The sequence below is a fragment of the Xyrauchen texanus genome, chromosome 31 (genome assembly GCF_025860055.1).
Source record: "Xyrauchen texanus isolate HMW12.3.18 chromosome 31, RBS_HiC_50CHRs, whole genome shotgun sequence".
NCBI classification, from domain to species: Eukaryota; Metazoa; Chordata; class Actinopteri; order Cypriniformes; family Catostomidae; genus Xyrauchen; species Xyrauchen texanus.
The window spans coordinates 22,670,968-22,690,764 of record NC_068306.1 but is presented as its reverse complement, the minus strand read 5'-3'; the positions used below and the strand labels follow the sequence as shown (position 1 = coordinate 22,690,764).

At 37.3% G+C, this 19,797-nt stretch overlaps 1 protein-coding gene across 1 annotated transcript; it reads left to right on the top strand.

The window, feature by feature from the left end:
* The first annotated feature begins 314 nt into the window (after positions 1-314).
* si:dkey-175m17.7 (uncharacterized) lies at positions 315-13,668 on the top strand. Its single transcript, XM_052099544.1, has 4 exons — positions 315-476; positions 3,267-5,431; positions 8,121-8,426; positions 12,196-13,668. The coding sequence occupies exons 2-4, from the start codon at positions 3,283-3,285 to the stop codon at positions 12,459-12,461; spliced, it is 2,721 nt and encodes a 906-aa protein (XP_051955504.1). The 5' UTR covers positions 315-476; positions 3,267-3,282; the 3' UTR covers positions 12,462-13,668.
* The last annotated feature ends 6,129 nt before the right edge of the window (positions 13,669-19,797 follow it).

Sequence of the window (19,797 nt, the reverse complement as noted above, 5' to 3'; positions counted from 1 at the left end):
TGATTGCCGTATAAGAAAAAGAAAAAAACTTTTTGTGGGCCCACAGAGGAACATTACGTTAAGTGGACATTTTTACACACATTTGACATGCTTCTTGTCATTGGTTTAGGATGATGTCATATACACAGAAACCCCGCCTTCATTTCATCACCCCCACCCCCTCCACATTGCGCGCTGTCTCATGCACACGCAGAGTACACACACAAGCGCACGTTACATTGCGCTGCTGAATACATTGTTATCGTGCATACTGATTTGGACAGATTAATTTAACAGTATGAGGGGAAATTGTCTTACCTTCATATACTAATGGACATCTTTGGATTTTGTTTAAAGTTTAACCCTCAGATTAAGGCAAACCTTAGATAACTGCAGCTATGTGAGTGTCTCGCGGTACTGGAGCGGAATTGTCGCGCGGAGAAACACAGGAATCTAATTACAAATAATGACGATACAGCGGACATACGGCTTATAACGTAAGTCATTTTCTCGTTTTATTAAAGAAGCCTTAATATGCAAACTACAACTGTGTGTCTTTGCGTTTAAAGCAATAAAGGGGACGTATTTTGTTTTCAACAAAATGTCGCTCAGTGAAAAGAATGTGAGACATTTATTGCAATAATCTATTGTTTAAATTTTTTTGGATATACATTTATAGATCTGCAGCAAATTTCCATTAAATCGTGTAAACGCAATGGTGACATTTAAATACACTACGTTTATATTTTAAATATAATAAGTGTATTTTCCTCTGAGCTCAAATGGCGTAGAGGTATAATACTAGACAACAGTGGAAGCGCATCTGAAAATGCTTGACAGCATCAGCATGGCCTAACAAGTGACAGTCAATATAGTTGCCGATCTCCGGATGGACGTTATTGTTTTCTCTTTCAGGGTCCAGTTTAGGCACACATATCTAACATTATAGGCCTTCTATTAATCTCGTGGTGAAACATCTGTTTAAACGGTCGTTCTTCAGACGTTGCTTCAAGCGTATGTGTGCGGGGTCGGTTCTGTCAGCAGCAGAAACAAAGGCTCTCAGACTTGAGTAGCCCACTGCTGTGATTCTGCTTTCCAGTGTTAAGACGTGATGACGTGTGACGATGCGGAACATAATTTGATTGATTCCTCGTTTCACTTTTTTATCCTGATAGCTGCTCAAGTCTCATGGCTTTAAACAATACAGCCATTTCATGAGGTTAAGAGTTCATATCCATATTTTGGCCCAAGCAAGGGTTCCAGTTGTTGAGCAGGCCCATGCGTCTGTTGCACACTGTTGGCTTGATTGCAAAACATGCCTGGAAATGATTCGAGTTGCCTGCGTGTAATTTACTGATAAATGGGAATTACATGAATCGCAAGAACACAGTGTGTGAGTAATGCATCAGTATGACTTGGATGATGTCTTTCTTTTTCATTAGAATCACTTGCATATATGGTGTCAGTTATGCTTGAAGGCTATAGCATGGATGAGGTCTTTCTTTCTCTATATTAAAACAAGAGACAGTTCCAAAGTGTAATATCACAACTAGATGTTTGTTTGTGTTCATGCTTCAGTTAATAATGTATTGCAACATTATTGTATTTATACAACTGCATACCATTCTTTTTGGTGATATCAGTGAAACCTGATCACTGTTTGTAGCTGTCTTGGTGGTCAGCCGGTCCCTTAGCTCATTGATGCTGATGCTGTACATCTTTGACACAAGCAAACGCTGATGCAAAAGTGTATGCTGCTGTTCTGGCTCAAAACATGGTGCATTGAAAAAAAGCCATTACACGTGTCGTTTTTGTGTGAAATAATGCTGATGGGGTGTTTAGTGTGTAAGTTAAAGTGACTGGAGTGATGTTGCAATATGACAAATCTGGGCCAGTGTAACCACCCACCCCCCTTTACTACCACAGGCTACAAAAGGCAAGACTGAGAAAAAGCAAAGAGGATGAGGATACCATCACCAAGCCCTGTGCGTGAATGTATGCTTGTGGAAATAAGAGCATGGTGTGCTGGCTCTGTGCAGGGGTCTGTGTGTGTAGAGGTATACCCTTCTGTTTTGCATGACCCCCCCTTCTCCCAATGATGAGGTCAATGGAAGATCCAGCCATCGAGCCATGTCACATCCTGTAATTGTTCCCTCTGTAGTGCTTTATCGGTTCTCTTTCTCTCTGTCACAAACACAGTCTTTACTCTTTCTCTCATTTGCTCTCTCTGTTTTTACCCTTCGGTCCTTTCTCTTAACCTTCTCACGGTCTTTCCATTGACACTCCATAATGTCTACTATTAATGTCTGGCCATGTAGACTAATGAGCAGATCTGCTTTGCTCTATAGAGGGGCGATTTGTGCAGCCAACAGATTACTTTTATTGTATATTAATTGTTACATTTACGTTCCATTTACATGTTTGACAACAACATGTTTTTGTGATAAACTCTCAATGTTCACCCAAAAATGTGAATTTTGTCATCATTTACACACCGTCATGCTGTTCCAAAGCTTGACTTTCTTCCGTAGAACACAAGGGATCCTTTTTTAAATTGTTGATCGCTGCTCTATTTTCCATACAATAAAACTCAGTGGTGACTGAGGCTGTCAGTCTCTAATATGTCCTTTTGTGTTCCAGGGAAGAAAGTCATACAGGTTTGGAACAACATGTGGGTGAGATAATTATGAAAATAATTTTCATTTTAAGGTGAACTATCCCATAAATAATGTCCAACATATGACCTGTCAAGCAGACTAGGTCAGTGTGTTGCAACAAGTTGGTGATAACAATAAACATTTTATTATATCTAATGATTGCCATATTCTATAATATCGTACAATAGGTAACATCATTACAAACTTCCTTCTTTCCCTTTGTATATAATTATTTTGCATGTGTATATGTAATGATGATCATTTTATGCAAGGCGTGAACCCTTGGCATTTATGTTATAAAGCGTAATGGGTCAGAGAAGCCTTTCTGTTACATTAGGGTTTGTCTTTTAACAGGCAAACGACTGTGACTTACCCTGTATGCTGTTCGTTATTGTTTCACTGTATTTAATTACAAGGAAGGTTGTGAATGACAAACAGAAGACTTCTGTGCGTTACTCATCACAATTGTTTATGTAAATTTTTGTGCTGTGACTAATATGAACTGTATGTGAAAAACTTGTATAGTATGTTTGTCTTCTGTGTGTATTTTTTATAAGTACTCAAGTACCAAAATTAATGGGACAGTTTGGGATTAATTTGTCTCTATTTCTCTTTGCTTCAAAAACACAGCCTTTCTCTGCCCCAGATGCCTCCACTCCCTCTTGACGAGCGCATAGTGGTTATTCAGCGGCCCAAAAGTTTGGCCTTGCGCGTGGCCTCCCCTCCGACCACTTCGCAGTCTTCGTCACACCGCTCTGCCACTCACAATAAGCCCACACCCCACTCATTACAACCCCCTCCTCCACAACCCCATCCAGGCTCTAACTTCCTTTCTTTGGAATGCAGTCGCAGGCAATCATCCCATGTTCAAAGAGATAAAGAAGAGAGAAGCGCCCTCTTTGAGGGCAGCGGCAACAATACTAGCCATTGTCACAGCAATGGGACTGTAACTTTGGGTCCCAGACTTCACAAGCACACTCATAACATTGACATTAAAGTGTCTGTGGACAAAGGTGGAAGAGGAGGGTTGTATTTCGACAAGGGCCGCAGTAGCAGTCTTACCCGAAGTGGAAGCATTAAGGGGAACAAAACTAAAAAGGTGTCCCTGCACTTGTATCCTGGACAAGGTGACTGGAAATGCAAAGGGAAGTCTTCCGAGTTAGTGGAGAAGCACCAGAACCATCATCAGAATCAAAATTGGACTCAGCACAGTAACCATCATCAGAACCAACTTACAGTATCTCCTGGTGGGATCTTGGAATTTGTACCTGCTCAGAGACGGCAGTCAAAACCCAAGCCAGTAAGAGAGAGAGACTTGCCATCAAATTATTGCTCTGCAACTCCCAGCTACCCCTCCCACTGTGAAAGAGACGTATCATCTGTAGGAAACAAAGAAAACTCCAAACTGGGACCCGGCCACCAACTGCCCCACGCCCACAGCCTATCCCGTCACCACAGTTCAGCCCCATTACCGCATGCTGCCATCCTAAACCCTCACTACACTGGTGTTCCACCCTCACTCCCATCCCAGCCCCCAACCTCCTACAAGCACATCAGTCATCCCCGGCCCTCTCCCACTAAAGAACATCGGCCCCAAATTTTTCACGCTTTGCCTCTCTCGCCAACTTCCTCCAGAGGAGGCTTCCCTAGTCCAGACCACACTTGTACCATTGACTTTTCCCACCCTTGTGGCTGTTGGAGGCTAGTGCGTTGTAGAAGAGGGAGAGATCACTCAGCTGGCTGCCACGGACATAGTACGAGCCCATCCTCTTCATTTTCCCACAGGCAAGGAACAAGTGCTGCCAACGGAGGAGGTGGAACCATGGGACTAAAGACTCTAGGAGGGTGTCTTTCTACTGCATCCACCACTAACACCTCCTCTTCCAACAGCACTGTCTCAGACTGTCGCACAGGGTTGCTCAGACCTTTGGGTTGTGCATCTTGTTCTGGAGAAGCTGGAGGTTTTGAAAGCCCTGCTGCTTTCCATAAGAAACTGGTTGGTGGTTGTCTTCCCTGTGCTCCCCTTTCCTCATCCGCCCCTCTTAGGGCACTCCAGAGTTGCGTCAGTGGCTGCAATCCCAAAGCAAGCCAAACTGGCAGCTCCACATGCAGCTATTGCAGTAGTGACCCCATTGTAGTGACTTTTAACCCGCACAGAGGGAATCCTCCCAACATAAGCTGTAATATTGGTGGACGTACCATGGGACGATACCAGCCTGATGATGATGACTTCAGTGTACGCACAATCTGGCCAGAGGAGCTAGCAAAGAAGATGACTCGCTCTAAAACCCAACCTAACCACCACAGTGCAGGGACTGGGATGGGCTCAGGTAGGGCCTGCATGGGCCAAAATCAGAGTACTGGCAATGGCAAAAACCCTGTAATTCTTGACTGCCGGAACCTCATGGAATTAACTCATTCTCACTTGACAGATCAGGCAGGACGACGGAGGCTCCAGCAAGGCAAGATGGCAGTGTTGGACTTCATCGGATCAGGGAACAGTGGGGACCAGGGAAGAGATTCCCTCAAGAGGCTTTGGAACAAAGGGGGAGATGCTTGCATGGGGGATGGCGATGGGTTTGATGACGACATACTTCCGCAATCCCCGTCCCTGCGCTCTCCCTCACCGGATTCCCCTCCCTCTTTCTCCCCTCCACCTTCTGCCCCCAGTACCCTCATTAAGCCCAAACCCAAACAGAGAGAGAGGGAGGGTGGACACACCTTACCTTCTGCTCAATCACTCCACTTGGTCCTCAACTCGCTCAACCGAGAACAAGATGTGGAAAATGGTCGAGGTAAAGATCTTAATGACCTAATGTCTTTGTAATATGGTGGTGATGATTGACCACTCAGAAAGATGAACTCAATGTCCCCACATTCCCAATGCCACTTGAATGTACTGACCTTCATATCATAAGGGTGTAGGCCTTTGTGCACTGATAGTATTTAAATTAAAATAATGGTTCAAATAATCTGCAGGGCACATAATCCATGGCAGCTTCAAAAGATTGTTTTACTAATGCAGCTTTAGAATGGAGGTTCACATCCACAAGTTTTTCTGCTGTAAACCCTTTCTGCCTTTTAACTATCCATCTTAAAATTCTGACATACTCTCTTTTATGTCTTATTGAAACTTGTTAACTTTTGCGAAAAAAACTAAAGGATTATGACGCTTAATTTTAGCCATGCTAAAGGGAGCAACAAAAAAGGGAAAGGAAAAATAGCACCGAAACTTCAAACTGAGATAAGAAGAATGGATTAAAATAGTCATTCAAATTTCCTTACATAAGGTGTTGATGGTATCAAATTCGAATGTCTAAAGGCCTCTATATACTTCCTACAAAACTGAAGAATGAACAGGTGTGATATAATTTAGAACAAAATCTGGCTAAATAGGTGTTTTTGCATCGTTTCAGTGGTTCGTAACAGCTCGCTGGGGTAACAGCTTACAGCTTACTGCCATTGTCCACGTCATCGATTGGTGTGACCTGGAGCTCCACCTACATTGAGGCCGATGGCTAATTTTGTTTATGTTGTTCAGTGAGTCAAAATCAGTCAACATGAACACAGCGATGTGCAGCGTTATCGAGCTGGTGCAAACAGGGATGCCGCGATTATGCGGTTTCACAATTAACCAAGATTAAAAAATTCTTTATTTAAAAATGCTTTATTTAGATGTGGCAAAAATAATATTCATAATGTATAAATATTTAATATAAAAGAGTTATTCATAAGATTTTTTGAGCCTAAATGTGAAAACTCTTGTGCCCGTGTGGGTACTGGAGCTGTTGCTATGGTTACGGACTGTGGCCTCATGGTGATTAGCCAGGTGTTGCGGACTGAACGTGAACTTTCAATTCTCATGAAACTGGGGCTTAAATGCAGAAACTACTAAATATAATTCGATATACCAGACTCATATTCACCAAAAAAGTGACTTAAATCGGCTGTTAGGGAGCATTTAAATGACTGACTGAATAAATCGCATGTAAATTATGCAGACAGAAGTCATAGAAAGACATCTTAAAAATGGGACAGGATGCTACACTAGTCATCTAACAATATACTAGTAAGTTTAGTATTTTTTAGCTTTGGTGATTTCAAAGTGATGAATTAAAATATGCTAGTTTCTGTAATGTTTAACTGCGTGGTGCTTTGCGTGTAGTTACTAGATAGCCTACTAGAGTTTTTACGTCCTCATTATTCAAAGCATTCTTTATGTTGGTGTGTCTGACAGACAACGGATTGCTTAAATAAACTGTTGCAGAAGAAAAAACTGTTGGATGCCTCAAACTAGGCTACATGTTGCTTACCCTCAATAATCTTGCATTTACTCACTTTTGAAGCACTCCGGTTACTCTGAAGCACATCACAGAGCTCGGGATGCTCATAAGTGGTGTCATGCCCTAGATTGGAGTGTCTCTTATTAAATACCTCCTTTATTTTTTGTGCATTTATAAGATTTCTTATTGTAGGGCTGCCCTTAGCGTCCACATATCCCCCAGAAATATGTCCACAAAGACGTTCAGTTGTTATATGTTATGCATTTTTGCATCATTGCTCTTGTATAATAAGAAAAATGGCAAATAATCGTGAAACCAGTTAACCACGATTTATTTTCTCAGATGTAATCTCATCAAAAACTGTCACCGCGACACAATCTTTGCAATGGTATCAGTGTCATAATATATTACAATAACTGAGTGTAACTGGTACATATTATGGCCGCATTTAACATGTTAGGGTATTAGCGTCATTAATTCATAATGTAAACAAGACAAATTATACTTTTTCTACTGCAAACAGTATATATTACTATAAATCATCATCATCGAGTGGTTAAAACAGCTTATTTTACTGACCTCATGTGAATTCTACTCAGAATGAGTCAAAGTCATTGATAACAAATTTTTAAACATGTAACATCCTCATATCTAAATGTACTTCTAAATGCCTACCACAGCGGTGTAGTGTGTGTCTGAATGTTTAGAATAGTATACCGTTGCTCGGCTTTTTAAAACTTCTTTTTACCCCTGAAAAAAGAACGAAGATGTACTTCTACAGAAGCACTGTAAATCGAGGCCTTAAAAATAACTTTAATTTTCAAGTTCCCCCCAAAACATTTTCACTCTGTAGTTTATTAGAAAAAGCATTTTCTTCATTAGAAATGTATCCTACTGGTGCTTTAAAGGAAGCAAATATGTTGATCTGAAAAACCAATAATGTGGTATCCAAAAAATTTTTCTTCGATGAATGATACTAAAGAACCCTTTATTGCCTGAAATTTTTCTTGATAAAGAAGCGGGTTCTCTGCTGAACCCATAGAACCATTGAAGAATCTTATTTTTTATAAATGCATACATAATAATTCTCTCATCATTTACTCAACTTTATTCTGGTAGAGCAAATGTACAGTGTGTGTACGGTGCTCTGCTTATGCGTCATATTTTGATCTTTTTTTTTTTTTCTTGTCTTTTTCGCCAGTGCACCTCTCTCTTCCACTCTCCTCCTCCCTTCCAGCGTCACTATCTGAAGAGAGTGTGATGACCCCGGATGTGGAGAATGCTGTGATCAGTGCCATTCTTCCTTTCCTTTTCCTTGGCAATGAAAGAGATGCACAAGATTTAGATCTACTGCTTCGGCTTAACATTGGTTATGTGGTCAATGTCACCACCCATCTTCCCCTCTACCACCTGGACACCGGCTTGGTGCGCTACAAAAGGCTCCCAGCTACTGACAACAGCAAACAGAACCTGCGGCAGTACTTCGAGGAGGTTTTTGAGTTTATCGGTGAGAGAATTGGTCATCTTTCTCATAGTGTCCTTCTCAAAAGACTAGTTTTCCTGGTCACCTGCTTATGTTGTGTTTTGGGTGCTGATCCCCCAGCATGTGATGTTGGTGTGCTGGTGTCCCCACTAGGCTTTTAAACTACCTTAACCATCAGAAAGATAATGTTGGTCAAGCAGCTACACCAGCTATGTTTTGCTGTTGAAAAACATGACTATGCTGGTCCACTAGCTAAACCATCACCAAACCAGCTCTAACCAACATAACCAGCCCAAACTATCATTGCAATTGCTTGCTGGTTAAGCTGGTCTTTTTAAGCAAGGCATGTATACATTTAATCCTAATGTTTGTGACACTATAACTTTTTAAATCACTTCACTTAGGTTTTTAAGTCATCAACCTGTTTTGGGGTAGTTACAAATAACATGTTCATTAACTTTTTATTTATTCAACATCAAGGGTTTAGGAGAAATGTATATGAATATATAAGGAAAAGTATATGTTTAAGGAGCTGTAACTGTTTACAAGTTTCTATTTGCTATAACTGATCACTTTTAAGTTATTCATCATTTTAATCACATTTTATCCTTTTTGCAGGTCACTTAAATCAGGGATATACAGTGTTACAGTTTTGCTCGCATTTGCAATGTAAAATTATAATATGAGTCGACAAATTTTAACCCATTCACACGTGTCATTTCCACCTATGAGGAGAGTTTGAAAAAAGAGCAAAGAATTAGTCTGATGTCTGCTTTGCTATTTCTAAATCTCAAGCGCTCTGACTGTAGTTGGTTGCCATGGACACTTTGTCAGGGTTGTGGTAATGTTCCTTCTATGCGGCGTGATGGTCACGCATTAAGATGCAGTCGTGTTTTGTACCTTTGCACTTCGAAATTCCATGTGGGTGAAATATAGTTGTCTTAGAGGGAATCTGCGCAATCAGGAATTTCGAAGAATTGCAAAGAATTTGAAGTTTGGTGAACTTTGACAGGAAAATTTGGAGTGTTGACCCATAGGAAGTTGCTTGATTTGGTAGTGACCTCTGTGTTGGCTGAGCTTTGTACAGGGGTGTAGATTCTAGGATAAGAAAATCAGAATCAAAAACACCAAGTACACCACCGCACCCCCAATATATTTATATTATGATCAATGAAAACATTGACATTTTTTTTTACATTCGTTTGGTAACATTATTGGTATTTTGAAATGACAGTGAGTGTTCAGAATTCTTCAAATGTAATGCAATCATGGAGGAAAGTGAATACCGCTATAAAGCCCTTTAAGAATAGTGCAGCAAAGAGCACTACGCAATATTCACTGCTGCGGAATCTTGGTAGTTGTTGAATAGATATAGCCCGATGCAGTGGTGGACAGTGGATGAGTAAAAGAATAAGTATGATCCATATTATTTACATTGTTTAATTATATTAACACCTTTTGAATTTTTGTATGTAATAATTGATCATGTTTATTAAGCTTGTGTTATATGTGATATTTGTTAATGTATCTGTGATATACAGTGTAAATCATTAAACTAATCTAAGAAAAATGGTAAGAGGATAGCGATCAATCAGAGGAGAAAATTATTTCTTTCCGTGATATCTACATTTGTACTGTAGTGTTATCTGATGTGTTTTTTTTTTTTTTTACAGTTATTATATGATATAGTGGAGATAGTAATTACATTCTTTATTTTTGTTCACTCTTTCAAAAACTTTGCATATGTCCACTGCTTGATGAGCAATTATTAAAAGCCTCAATAACACCTCCAGTAATGCTTATGAGTTCTCTAAAAGGAAAGCTGTTGCAGTCGGTGTTTCATTCACAAGCATTTTAAAGACTCGATAAACAGTTTTAAAGAAAATCATGCCTAAATGTCTTTTAAGCCCCCAGTGAGCAAGCCAAAGGCAGCTGTGGCAAGGAAAAATACTCCATAAGATTACACATTTATGATAATTAAGTATGATGTAGATATATTGTGATATATATCACAATATAGGCTACAAGTATATAAGAGAATGCTAAGTAAATTAATTTGTTTTTATCTGAACATTAATTTGAGCTTTTACTATGCACTGTGTAATGTTTAGTAATGAAACATAATGTTTTAATCATAAATGCTTGGGCACTCGAAGTTGTGTTGTTATTCTTGTAGCCTAAGTGTAAATGTGTAGGGAAACAATGCTTAGGGAATTATAATTATTGTAGTAGATAGAACAATGTCACTGCAGATGTTACAAAGTTTTTTTTTTTTTAAATATATGAATATGTAAATAAAAATTAGCATGGAGAAATATTTACACCCTTGGCTTCATACATAGATATACTGGATAATTACATTAGACAAGGACATCATTTTAGCTGTGAGTCTCTAAAGTGCAGAAAAAAAGTGTCTGCTTGACGATTAATTTTTGGAGGATTCATGCTCGCTTAACATCCACCCACGTCTTCTTCGCCTGCAGAATTTGGTGCAAAGGTAAATGTGACCAAGTCTATATAGCCTGCGTAGAATACAGACAGGCAGAAACTGATCTAGTTGCTTGATTTCCAGTGGACAAGCTTAAACCGATAAACCGATGGTTTGCTTTTGACTCTGTATAGCACTGGATTCAGCATCTTTCTGAGAAGGAAACATGTGGGATACTTTCTGTTTAATGAGCTCTTTAGATTAGTGGTCAATGGATACAGGGTTTGGGTGGTCTATCCTTAAACCAATCAACACTAAAAAAATATATATTTTAGCCTATTTTTAAGATGTATCCATTTCAATGTAATAGCAAATTTCCATCAAATTGAATTGAATAGTCTGGAAGAAAATGTCATTAATATAACTTGCATTTTTTAAAGATTTGTACATTTTATTTTGTTAATGATTAGGTAATTCAATTAGATGGAAATTTGTTATTACATTGAAATGGATACATCTTAAAAAATAGGCTAAAAATATTAATAAATTAAAAAATGTATTACATGGAAGGAAATAATAAATACATATTCTGTGGTGTTGGAGCCAAATGGCCAGTCCGGCAATATACAAGGGTGTTACAGGACCATTATTTATATTGTGATAAATATTATTAATAATTAAAAAATAATAATTGTATCAATTAAGTGTTTAAAACATGACATTGTATCAAATGTTTTGTATTTCTAATAGATCATTTAAAAACAGATGTATTTATATTATAGGTATTAGATCATTTTAAAACATTTAATAACAATAAAAAAAATTATTTGTGCAAATTGTTAGTTTTTTTGTTCACTGGCACCAGTGTTAACACTTAAAAAAAGCTTACAGCCCTGTTAAGTATTCTGCTGTGTGAAAAATTAATGTTTAAAAGCAAAGATTTAATTTGTTACTTATTTAACATAAGTTCATAAAAACTGCAAATATATACATTATAAAAGAATTAAAAAAATGTTTTAAATCATTTTAGATTAAGTGTAGCATAGGCTATCACACTATAGGATACCGCTGTCACTGCTTGAAATTTCTTGTTAACTACCATATTGCATGTTTTATTTTATTTTTGTGCTTGCATCATTCTGTCTTAACGCTTGTGTCAGGTTCATGCTAAAAAGCTTTTCTTTTATGCTGGGGGAGCTATTTTTATCAGCTCTTTTTGCTTATCTCTTTCTATCTATTTAAAGCTGTGTGAGAGATTTAAATGGAACAAAACAATGGATATAAAAAGACAACCGAAAGTAAATGTGACTCATCTTTGATGTCTTTGTTTGTTTGTTTGTTTGTTTGTTTGTTTGTTTGTTTCAGAGGAAGCTCACCAGTATGGACGGGGTGTTCTTGTGCACTGCCAAGCAGGAGTGTCCCGCTCAGCGACTATTGTCATTGCTTACCTGATGAAGCACACCCTCATGACCATGACCGATGCTTATAAATATGTGCGTGGTCGCCGGCCAGTAGTTTCCCCCAACCTTAACTTTATGGGCCAGTTGCTAGAGTTCGAGAGGGACCTCAACTCTGGGGTAACACCTCGGATCCTCACCCCCAAACTGAGTGGCGTAGAAACACAAGTTTAATAGATTCAGGCTGAAGGCTGGAGAAGAGAACAGTAACAGAGAGAGAGATGGAAGATGAAATTAAAGGGCTAGTTCAATCAGTAATGGAAATTCTGTCATCATTTACTCACTCATGCTATTTTACGACCTGTATGACTTTCTATTTCTTGTTAAACACAAGAGGAGAATGACATCTCTTTTGGTGTTCCACGAAAGTAAGTCAGGTGGGTTTGGAACAACATGAGGGTGAGTAAATTATAGCAGAATGTTCATTTTTGGTGAATTATCCTTTTAGTGAAATGGATGTATGGAACAAGGGTAAGATTATGAGTGAGACTGGAGGATTTTAGAGAGTGCTGATGGAAATAAAGAGAAATAGGCGGCAGGCATTAAGAAATAGAAAGAACATAGCATTGATCTATTAAAAATGTGATACCTCCACTCGAGTCTTTATATTTCATTAAAAATAGCGCTTATATGACAGCTGGTTTAGCAAATGGATGTTTGTACTACCCACTCTTACCCCGATACCCTGTAAATGATGTGCCATGCTTTATTATAAAAAAATAGTGACCTAGTAATGAATCCATCACTGCTCAATTTACTTAAATTGTTATTATATTAATGCTAATATCAATCTTTGTTTAAAAAAGTAATGGGGTAAAACAAACACAATCAAGAACAGACATGGTGGCTGTCAAGCACAGGAAAAGATGCAATCTCATGTGAGATGCAATCTCTTAGAACTGTGACATACATCACATTCAAGACCCAAGAGCTGTAGCAAACTTCAAACTCCTTTTCCACTGTGCAAAGCACTTTTATAGTCAGATTATCTTTGAGATAGTTTCTTGGCATGTTTTTATGAGTTACCTTTAGCTGTCACCTGCCAGCTATTTATACATTTCTCCACTTACATGAAGATTTATTTTGCTTTTGAAATGTTTTCGATACTGCTATTTTTGTTACTCGATTTTAGATTTTGAATCTTTTATCCGAGTGTCTTTGTGTGGGAGGTGTGCAATATAGCCTGATGCTGATGTGGACATGGAACTTATTTAAATTATTTGCGGTAGGACACTGTTCCAATACTGACATTGTTTTCATGGGACATGAACCAGCCTTTCAAAAGGCAGATCCAAAGGCAGAAAATCATTTGGTTATTTATTTTTTCTTTATTTGCTTATGATATTGGATAGAGATCAAATTATATAAAACACTGTGTAATGTGAAGATGTGTGTGAAAAGTGTGCAATAGACTATGGGAGGTTGTTTGAGACATTGTCAGACAATATTGTTGTTTTTGTGCAGGCAGTGCATACATTTATTTTGATTTGAATATGTTTATTGCTATCTTCAAATGGAAATGGAAAGCTCTCATTAAAGGAAAAGTTCACTCAAAAATGAAAGTTTTTTTCATGATTTACTCACCCTCATGCTATCCCAGATGTGTATGACTTTCTTTCTTCGGAACACAAATGAAGATTTTTGAAAAATATCTCCGCTCTATTGTTCTATACTATTCTAGTGACTGGGTGCCAAAATTTTGAAGCTCCAAAATCCGCATATGGATTACTTCTATGTTGTCCTTAAGACTCCATTAGTTAAATCAATGTCTTCTGACATGATAGGATATATGTGGTTGAGAAACCGATCAATATTTAATTTATTTTTTACTATAAATTCTCCTCCCTGCTCAGACAATCTCCACTTCAGTTTCACTTTCCCATTATTCTCCTGTTTTTGGTGATTCACAGTCTTAAGGCATATCACCCCCTACTGGGCAGAGAGGACATTTTATGATAAAAATTAATTAAATATTGATCTGTTTCTCACCCACACCTATCATGTCATATCTGAACACATGGATTTAACCATTGGAGTCGTATGGATTACTTTTATGCTGCCTTTATGCTGATTTTGGAGCTTCACAATTTTGGCACCCATTCACTTCCATTGTGAGGACCTGCAGAGCTGAAATCATCTTTTAAAACTCTTTATTTGTGTTCTGCGGAAAAAAGAATGTCACACATCTGGGATGCCAGGAAGGTGAGTAAATCATGAGAGAATTTTCATTTTGGGGTGAACAATCCCTTTAAGCCTAAACTGAAACCCATTTCACACTTTATAAAAGGAATTGTATAGTAATTTATTACTTTGCTGAATTACTGTGATTGGGCCAAGTTATCACCATGCATCTCTCTCGTCATTGTTTTACCAAATGGTGTGAATCTTGCCTTTCAGCATTGCACACCAGCCCAAAGTGACAAGTAGATTTATTTTTATTTTTCAATTTAAACAAATTCAGCATAAAGGTTCCAACACTACGGAAGAGGATTAGGGACAAGCAATAATAAAAAAATAAAACCATCTCGAGAATAAAGTCATTATAATGCGAAATTAAACTCGTTAAATTTTGAGAAAAAAGTCGAAATACAATCTTGAGAATAAACTCATTAAATATCGAGAATAAAGTCATTATAATGCGAGATTAAACTTAACGAGTTTTTTCTCGAAACACAATGACTTTATTCTCGATATTTAATGAGTTTATTCTCAAGATTGTATTTCGACTTTTTTCTCGAAATTTAATGAGTTTAATCTCGCATTATAATGACTTTAATCTCGAGATGGCTTTATTTTTTTTTATTATTGCTTGGCCCTAATCCTCTTCCGTACAACACAGTACATTGAAGTGCCACAAAAATTTTCCGCAATTTTGGTATTCCATTAATTATATATGAAAAATTAATTCTGTTATCAACTTAAATACTATTTGACTAAAAACATTTCAGTCAAGCTTCTGCCTTGTTTTTAAAGGGATAGTTCACTCAAAAAAATGAAAATTCTGTTATTTAGTTACCCTGTTTGAGAAAACGCTCACAGACACCATTCACTTTCATTACATCTTTTTTCCCATGAAAGTGAATGGTGACCGAGGCTGTCGGATTCTAACATTCTCCCTAACATCTCCATTTAAGAAAGATATTCGTATGGATTTGGGCCAACATGAGGGTGAGTAAATTATTTTAGAATTTTCATTTTGGAGTAGATTGTACCTTTAATTGACACATTTCCAATGGAAACAATCTGGTTTTCTATTACATTTTAAAAATGAAACCAGAGCCCCTTCCTCCATTTGAACCTTCCTTCATTTTCTTAACAGCCGGTCCACATTTTTCATTGATTTTCCTTTATAGACTGTCCTGGACCTCCTCTAAGAGACTATGCTCCATTTTGTTTATTTTTTTGTATGGGAGTGCATTCTGGGAAAACAAATCATTACACTGTGAAACGCATTCTTCTTCCTGCATGTTGTTACATTTTCAGTCTTGGTATTTGAAGGCTCCCCTCATCAGTCTTGAAAAGCAGGGAGTTTGTCTGCTGTCTCTGAGCTCTTATCTGCCTCACTGAGCCATTGGGCCTTCACACACCACTGCTGCGCCTCCATTAATCTACACTGCCCAGTGGGGCGTGACATAGTGTACAATTTTGCGTTTCACTTTAAATGAGCTCCAACCTACAGTGAAGGTGAAAACATGTGAAGGTGTTCTATTGTAGGTACAACTGCCCCAAAATTTTAACATATGTCTGATCCATTTAAGATCATTGGTATTGTTTCTTTTTTTATGACTGATTATTTTTTTAAAGGGACAGTTCACCCTGTTGTTCAAATGCCATCGATAGTCAAACAAGTCTTTTCACAACTTGTCTTATGCGAGTAGTGTCTGACACTGCAACACTAAATTCACACAACTGAATAGGTCTCTGTGAGTAGACAGAGTACTGAGAAACCAGACAAACCTTTTAAAAAATATGAATGCTGCTGAATAGTTAGAGCATTTAGGCTGTTAATATGTGTTTTTAAAACTTGAATTATTTGTACTCTAGGGTATTGCTACACAGATCATGTGACACATTGTCTTTGGGATCTGGCATCAAGTACTTTGTGGACTTCCACTTTGCTTGTCAGTGTTGTCCTTATTTACGACTTTGTCTTTTTTCTTAATCCGTATTTGTTTTTCCATAAAAAAGTTAACATCCTTAAAAAGCTATTTTATAAGGTTAAGCCTACTTGAGAAGCAAGACTGTGTAAGATATGTTTTTATCCATTGTATCTAGAATTCAGATTATTTTAATTATCACATTGGCAAATAGTTTTTCCTATTTTAAGCATGAATTTTTGTTACATTAATGCTTAAAACAAACAACAACAACAAAAAGAAACGACTTGCCAATCGAGTAAGAAAAATTATCTTCATTCAAGAAATATTCTCTAAAGTCTTAATATCTTAATATTATTTTTCCTGGATAACAAGTTGAAAAAAACATATCAAGAAATTGTGTTTTTGCAGCGTGCTTCCTATATTTGTTCTGTTCATCGTTTACCATTGAAACTGCCAGTATGTTTATGAGAAAAGAAATGCCAGGGATGCCTTTTAGTAATGCTGAATATACAATAACCGTCTTCCGAGTCAATGTAGCTCCTATCAACTAAAAGAAATTGAAGCACTTGGAAATCCTGTAATTGTTTGGATTTGTTTCACTCTGTGTTATATTTGTTTGAGCAAATGCAAAAACAAGGATGATGTGGGATAATCTTTCCAACCATTCAAGAATAAAGAATCCCAACCTCAGGCCTGTTATACGTCCACTGGCACAACCCAAGCCTTGCTGTGAACTTGCATCTGTCAATGCCATCACTACTGTATGCCTTCTTTATCCAGGATTATGCTCTTCCTGCTATTGGGGAAAATTTTACCTCTCTGTACATTCAATCATACCTTTCACTGTAGAAGAAAATACAAACTGTGTATGCCTACCAAAAATCACCTGCCAAAACTGAACATCATAGACTGGGTGAATTGGATGACCACATCTTAAGAACTTCAGTGTGCTCGAGTCGAGATGTAAATTTATAATGTGTGCACAATTTGTTTATAATGTGTGCGAAGCGTCAAATCTGGAGACTATATATGGACAATATAGATTTTTCCTGTGTTGAATAATGTATTATATACAGTGGTTTGCACATAGAAATTAACTAAATGTAAAGTTTTGTGTGAAATTCAATTGAACATGTAAATTTGGAATCAGTATACTTTCTGTGACATTATTAATGTATGTAATGCCTGTTCTTTTTTAAATTATTATTTTTATTATGATTACTATTATGATCTCATTTCTGTGCCAAAAATTGAAAGAAGGTTGGCTTAATTATTTGGTGATATTTGTATAAACTTCATCCTAATACAGAGGAAAAGAAGTACCCTATAAAAAAGAAAATAAGATGAGAATTGCTCAAATATCAGTGTCTAATCTTCCTCCCCGACTGTCTGGAATTATGTTAGGCCATCTGATTTAAAGGGATAGTTCCCCTAAAAATGAAAATACTGTAATTATTTACTCAAATCCATGAAGCACAAAGGAGACGTTGGGCTGTATTTTAGTTTCAGCCACCATTTACTTTCATTCCATGTTTTTTTATAGACGATGAAAGTGAATTGTGTCTGAGGCTGTAATTCTGCTCAACATCTCTTGTGGTGTTTGACAGAAGAAAGTCAAACTGGTTTTGAACAACACGAGGGTGGTTCTTATAGAGCATTATATACAGCTCTAATAATGACTTGATTTTTGGGTGAACTATCCTTTTAAAGCCTAATGGTGTTATTGTACTCTGTTACTGTAACTATAATTGACGTGCAGTTTTTATTACTAAATTTGCTAAACTGAAATGCTCATTGAAAATCTTATATTTTCATATTACTTTTTTCATTTCATGTCTGATCATGGCAATTATGTCAATGACTTTTTGGATATAGTTTTCTAGAGATCCCTCAAGGGTGTTTGATGTTCATTGAATGTATGTTGCTCCAAACTGACCTACCCAGTCACCTCTCTCTCCACCTATCTACTTCCGTGTTCTCCCCCGTGAGAATTCAGTGTCCACACTGCTTCAGAGAGAAGATATTGGACAAGGCAGCCTTTGTTGTTTGATCATATACTTGTGGATACTTTGCTTTATGTTATTTCATTGAGAAATGATAGGGCTTCATCTTTTTTCCTGTTTTAAACATTACTGTGATTAAGAGACTGTGATACTGTTGTGAAGCAAAAACAATTAAAAGTGTGAGGCTCATTCCATTAATGACTATGAGAATAATGATCCTTTATAAAAGATTTGCAGAGAAATAGAACAGATGGCTCATAATAAAATTGTCCATTAAAAAAAGAATCTGGCAGATTTGCAAAGATAAACTATTTTTTTTTCCAACAAATCATAAATGCTATGGCTTTTATTTGGGAGGACTATCAGCAATGAAATTACTTCTAGTGAATGTGTTGTTTTTGAAATCAATAACATTTTAATTATTGATATAAAAATTATGTCAATATCCATTCTTGATATCAAAAATGGAATTTGAACTAGTAAGAACCATACATTTTGATATCTGTAACTGCATTTTCACTAGTAGATTTGTGAGAAGTGATTTGTCCTTCTCTTCCATTCAAAATGCAATTACAGATATCTCTGAATTTCTTAGAGTTGAAATTCCAAGTACAAATATCAGCTATGTACAAATAGTAATTTTTGATACCATTAATTCAATTATTACATCGGCAACTGTCCATTTTTGATATCTGGAATTCGTTTTTCACTAGAATCAAATAATTACTACTAGTTTTATTTCGTTTCAGGTATCTGGAAATGAGTAATTAAAGATATCTTTCTTACTAGTTAAAATCTCAATATAAAATATTTATCTGAAATTAACCTTGGCATAATTGAAAAACAAATTTCAGACAATATTTTACTAGCTGTAATTCAATTGTTGAGGTCAGGAATTCTTTTGCATTTTTTAATTACTTTTTTTTTCTCCCGAATTTGGTATGCACAATTCCCACTGCTTACTAAGTCCTCATGGTGGCGTGGTTACTCACCTCAATACTGGTGGCATAGGATGAGTCTCAGTTGCCTCCGCTTCTGAGACCATCAATCCACGCATCTTATCACGTGATTTGTTGTGGATGACACCACGGAGACTCTCACCATGTGGAGGCTCATGCTACTCTCCGCGATCCACGCACAGCTTACCACGTGCCACATTGAGAGCGAGAACCACTAATCGTGACTATGAGGAGGTTACCCCATGTGACTCTACCCTCCCTAGCAACAGGGCCAATTTGTTTGCTTAGGAGACCTGGCTGGAGTCACTCAGCACACCCTGGATTTGAACTTGCGACTCCAGGGGTGGTAGTCAGCATCAATACTCGCTGAACTACCCAGGCCCCAAAATCTTTCACATTCTTTATTGATATTAAAATGTCCTTTTTTTTAATAGTAAGAAATATGTAG

What these genes read in the sequence shown, in the direction of transcription:
- si:dkey-175m17.7 (XM_052099544.1), top strand. Translation starts at nt 3,283, where the DNA reads ATGCCTCCACTCCCTCTTGACGAGCGCATAGTGGTTATTCAGCGGCCC. An exon ending in AGATGTGGAAAATGGTCGAG is followed by an intron (nt 5,432 to 8,120) that starts GTAAAGATCTTA and finishes CTTTTTCGCCAG; the next exon opens with TGCACCTCTCTCTTCCACTC. An exon ending in GGAGGTTTTTGAGTTTATCG is followed by an intron (nt 8,427 to 12,195) that starts GTGAGAGAATTG and finishes TGTTTGTTTCAG; the next exon opens with AGGAAGCTCACCAGTATGGA.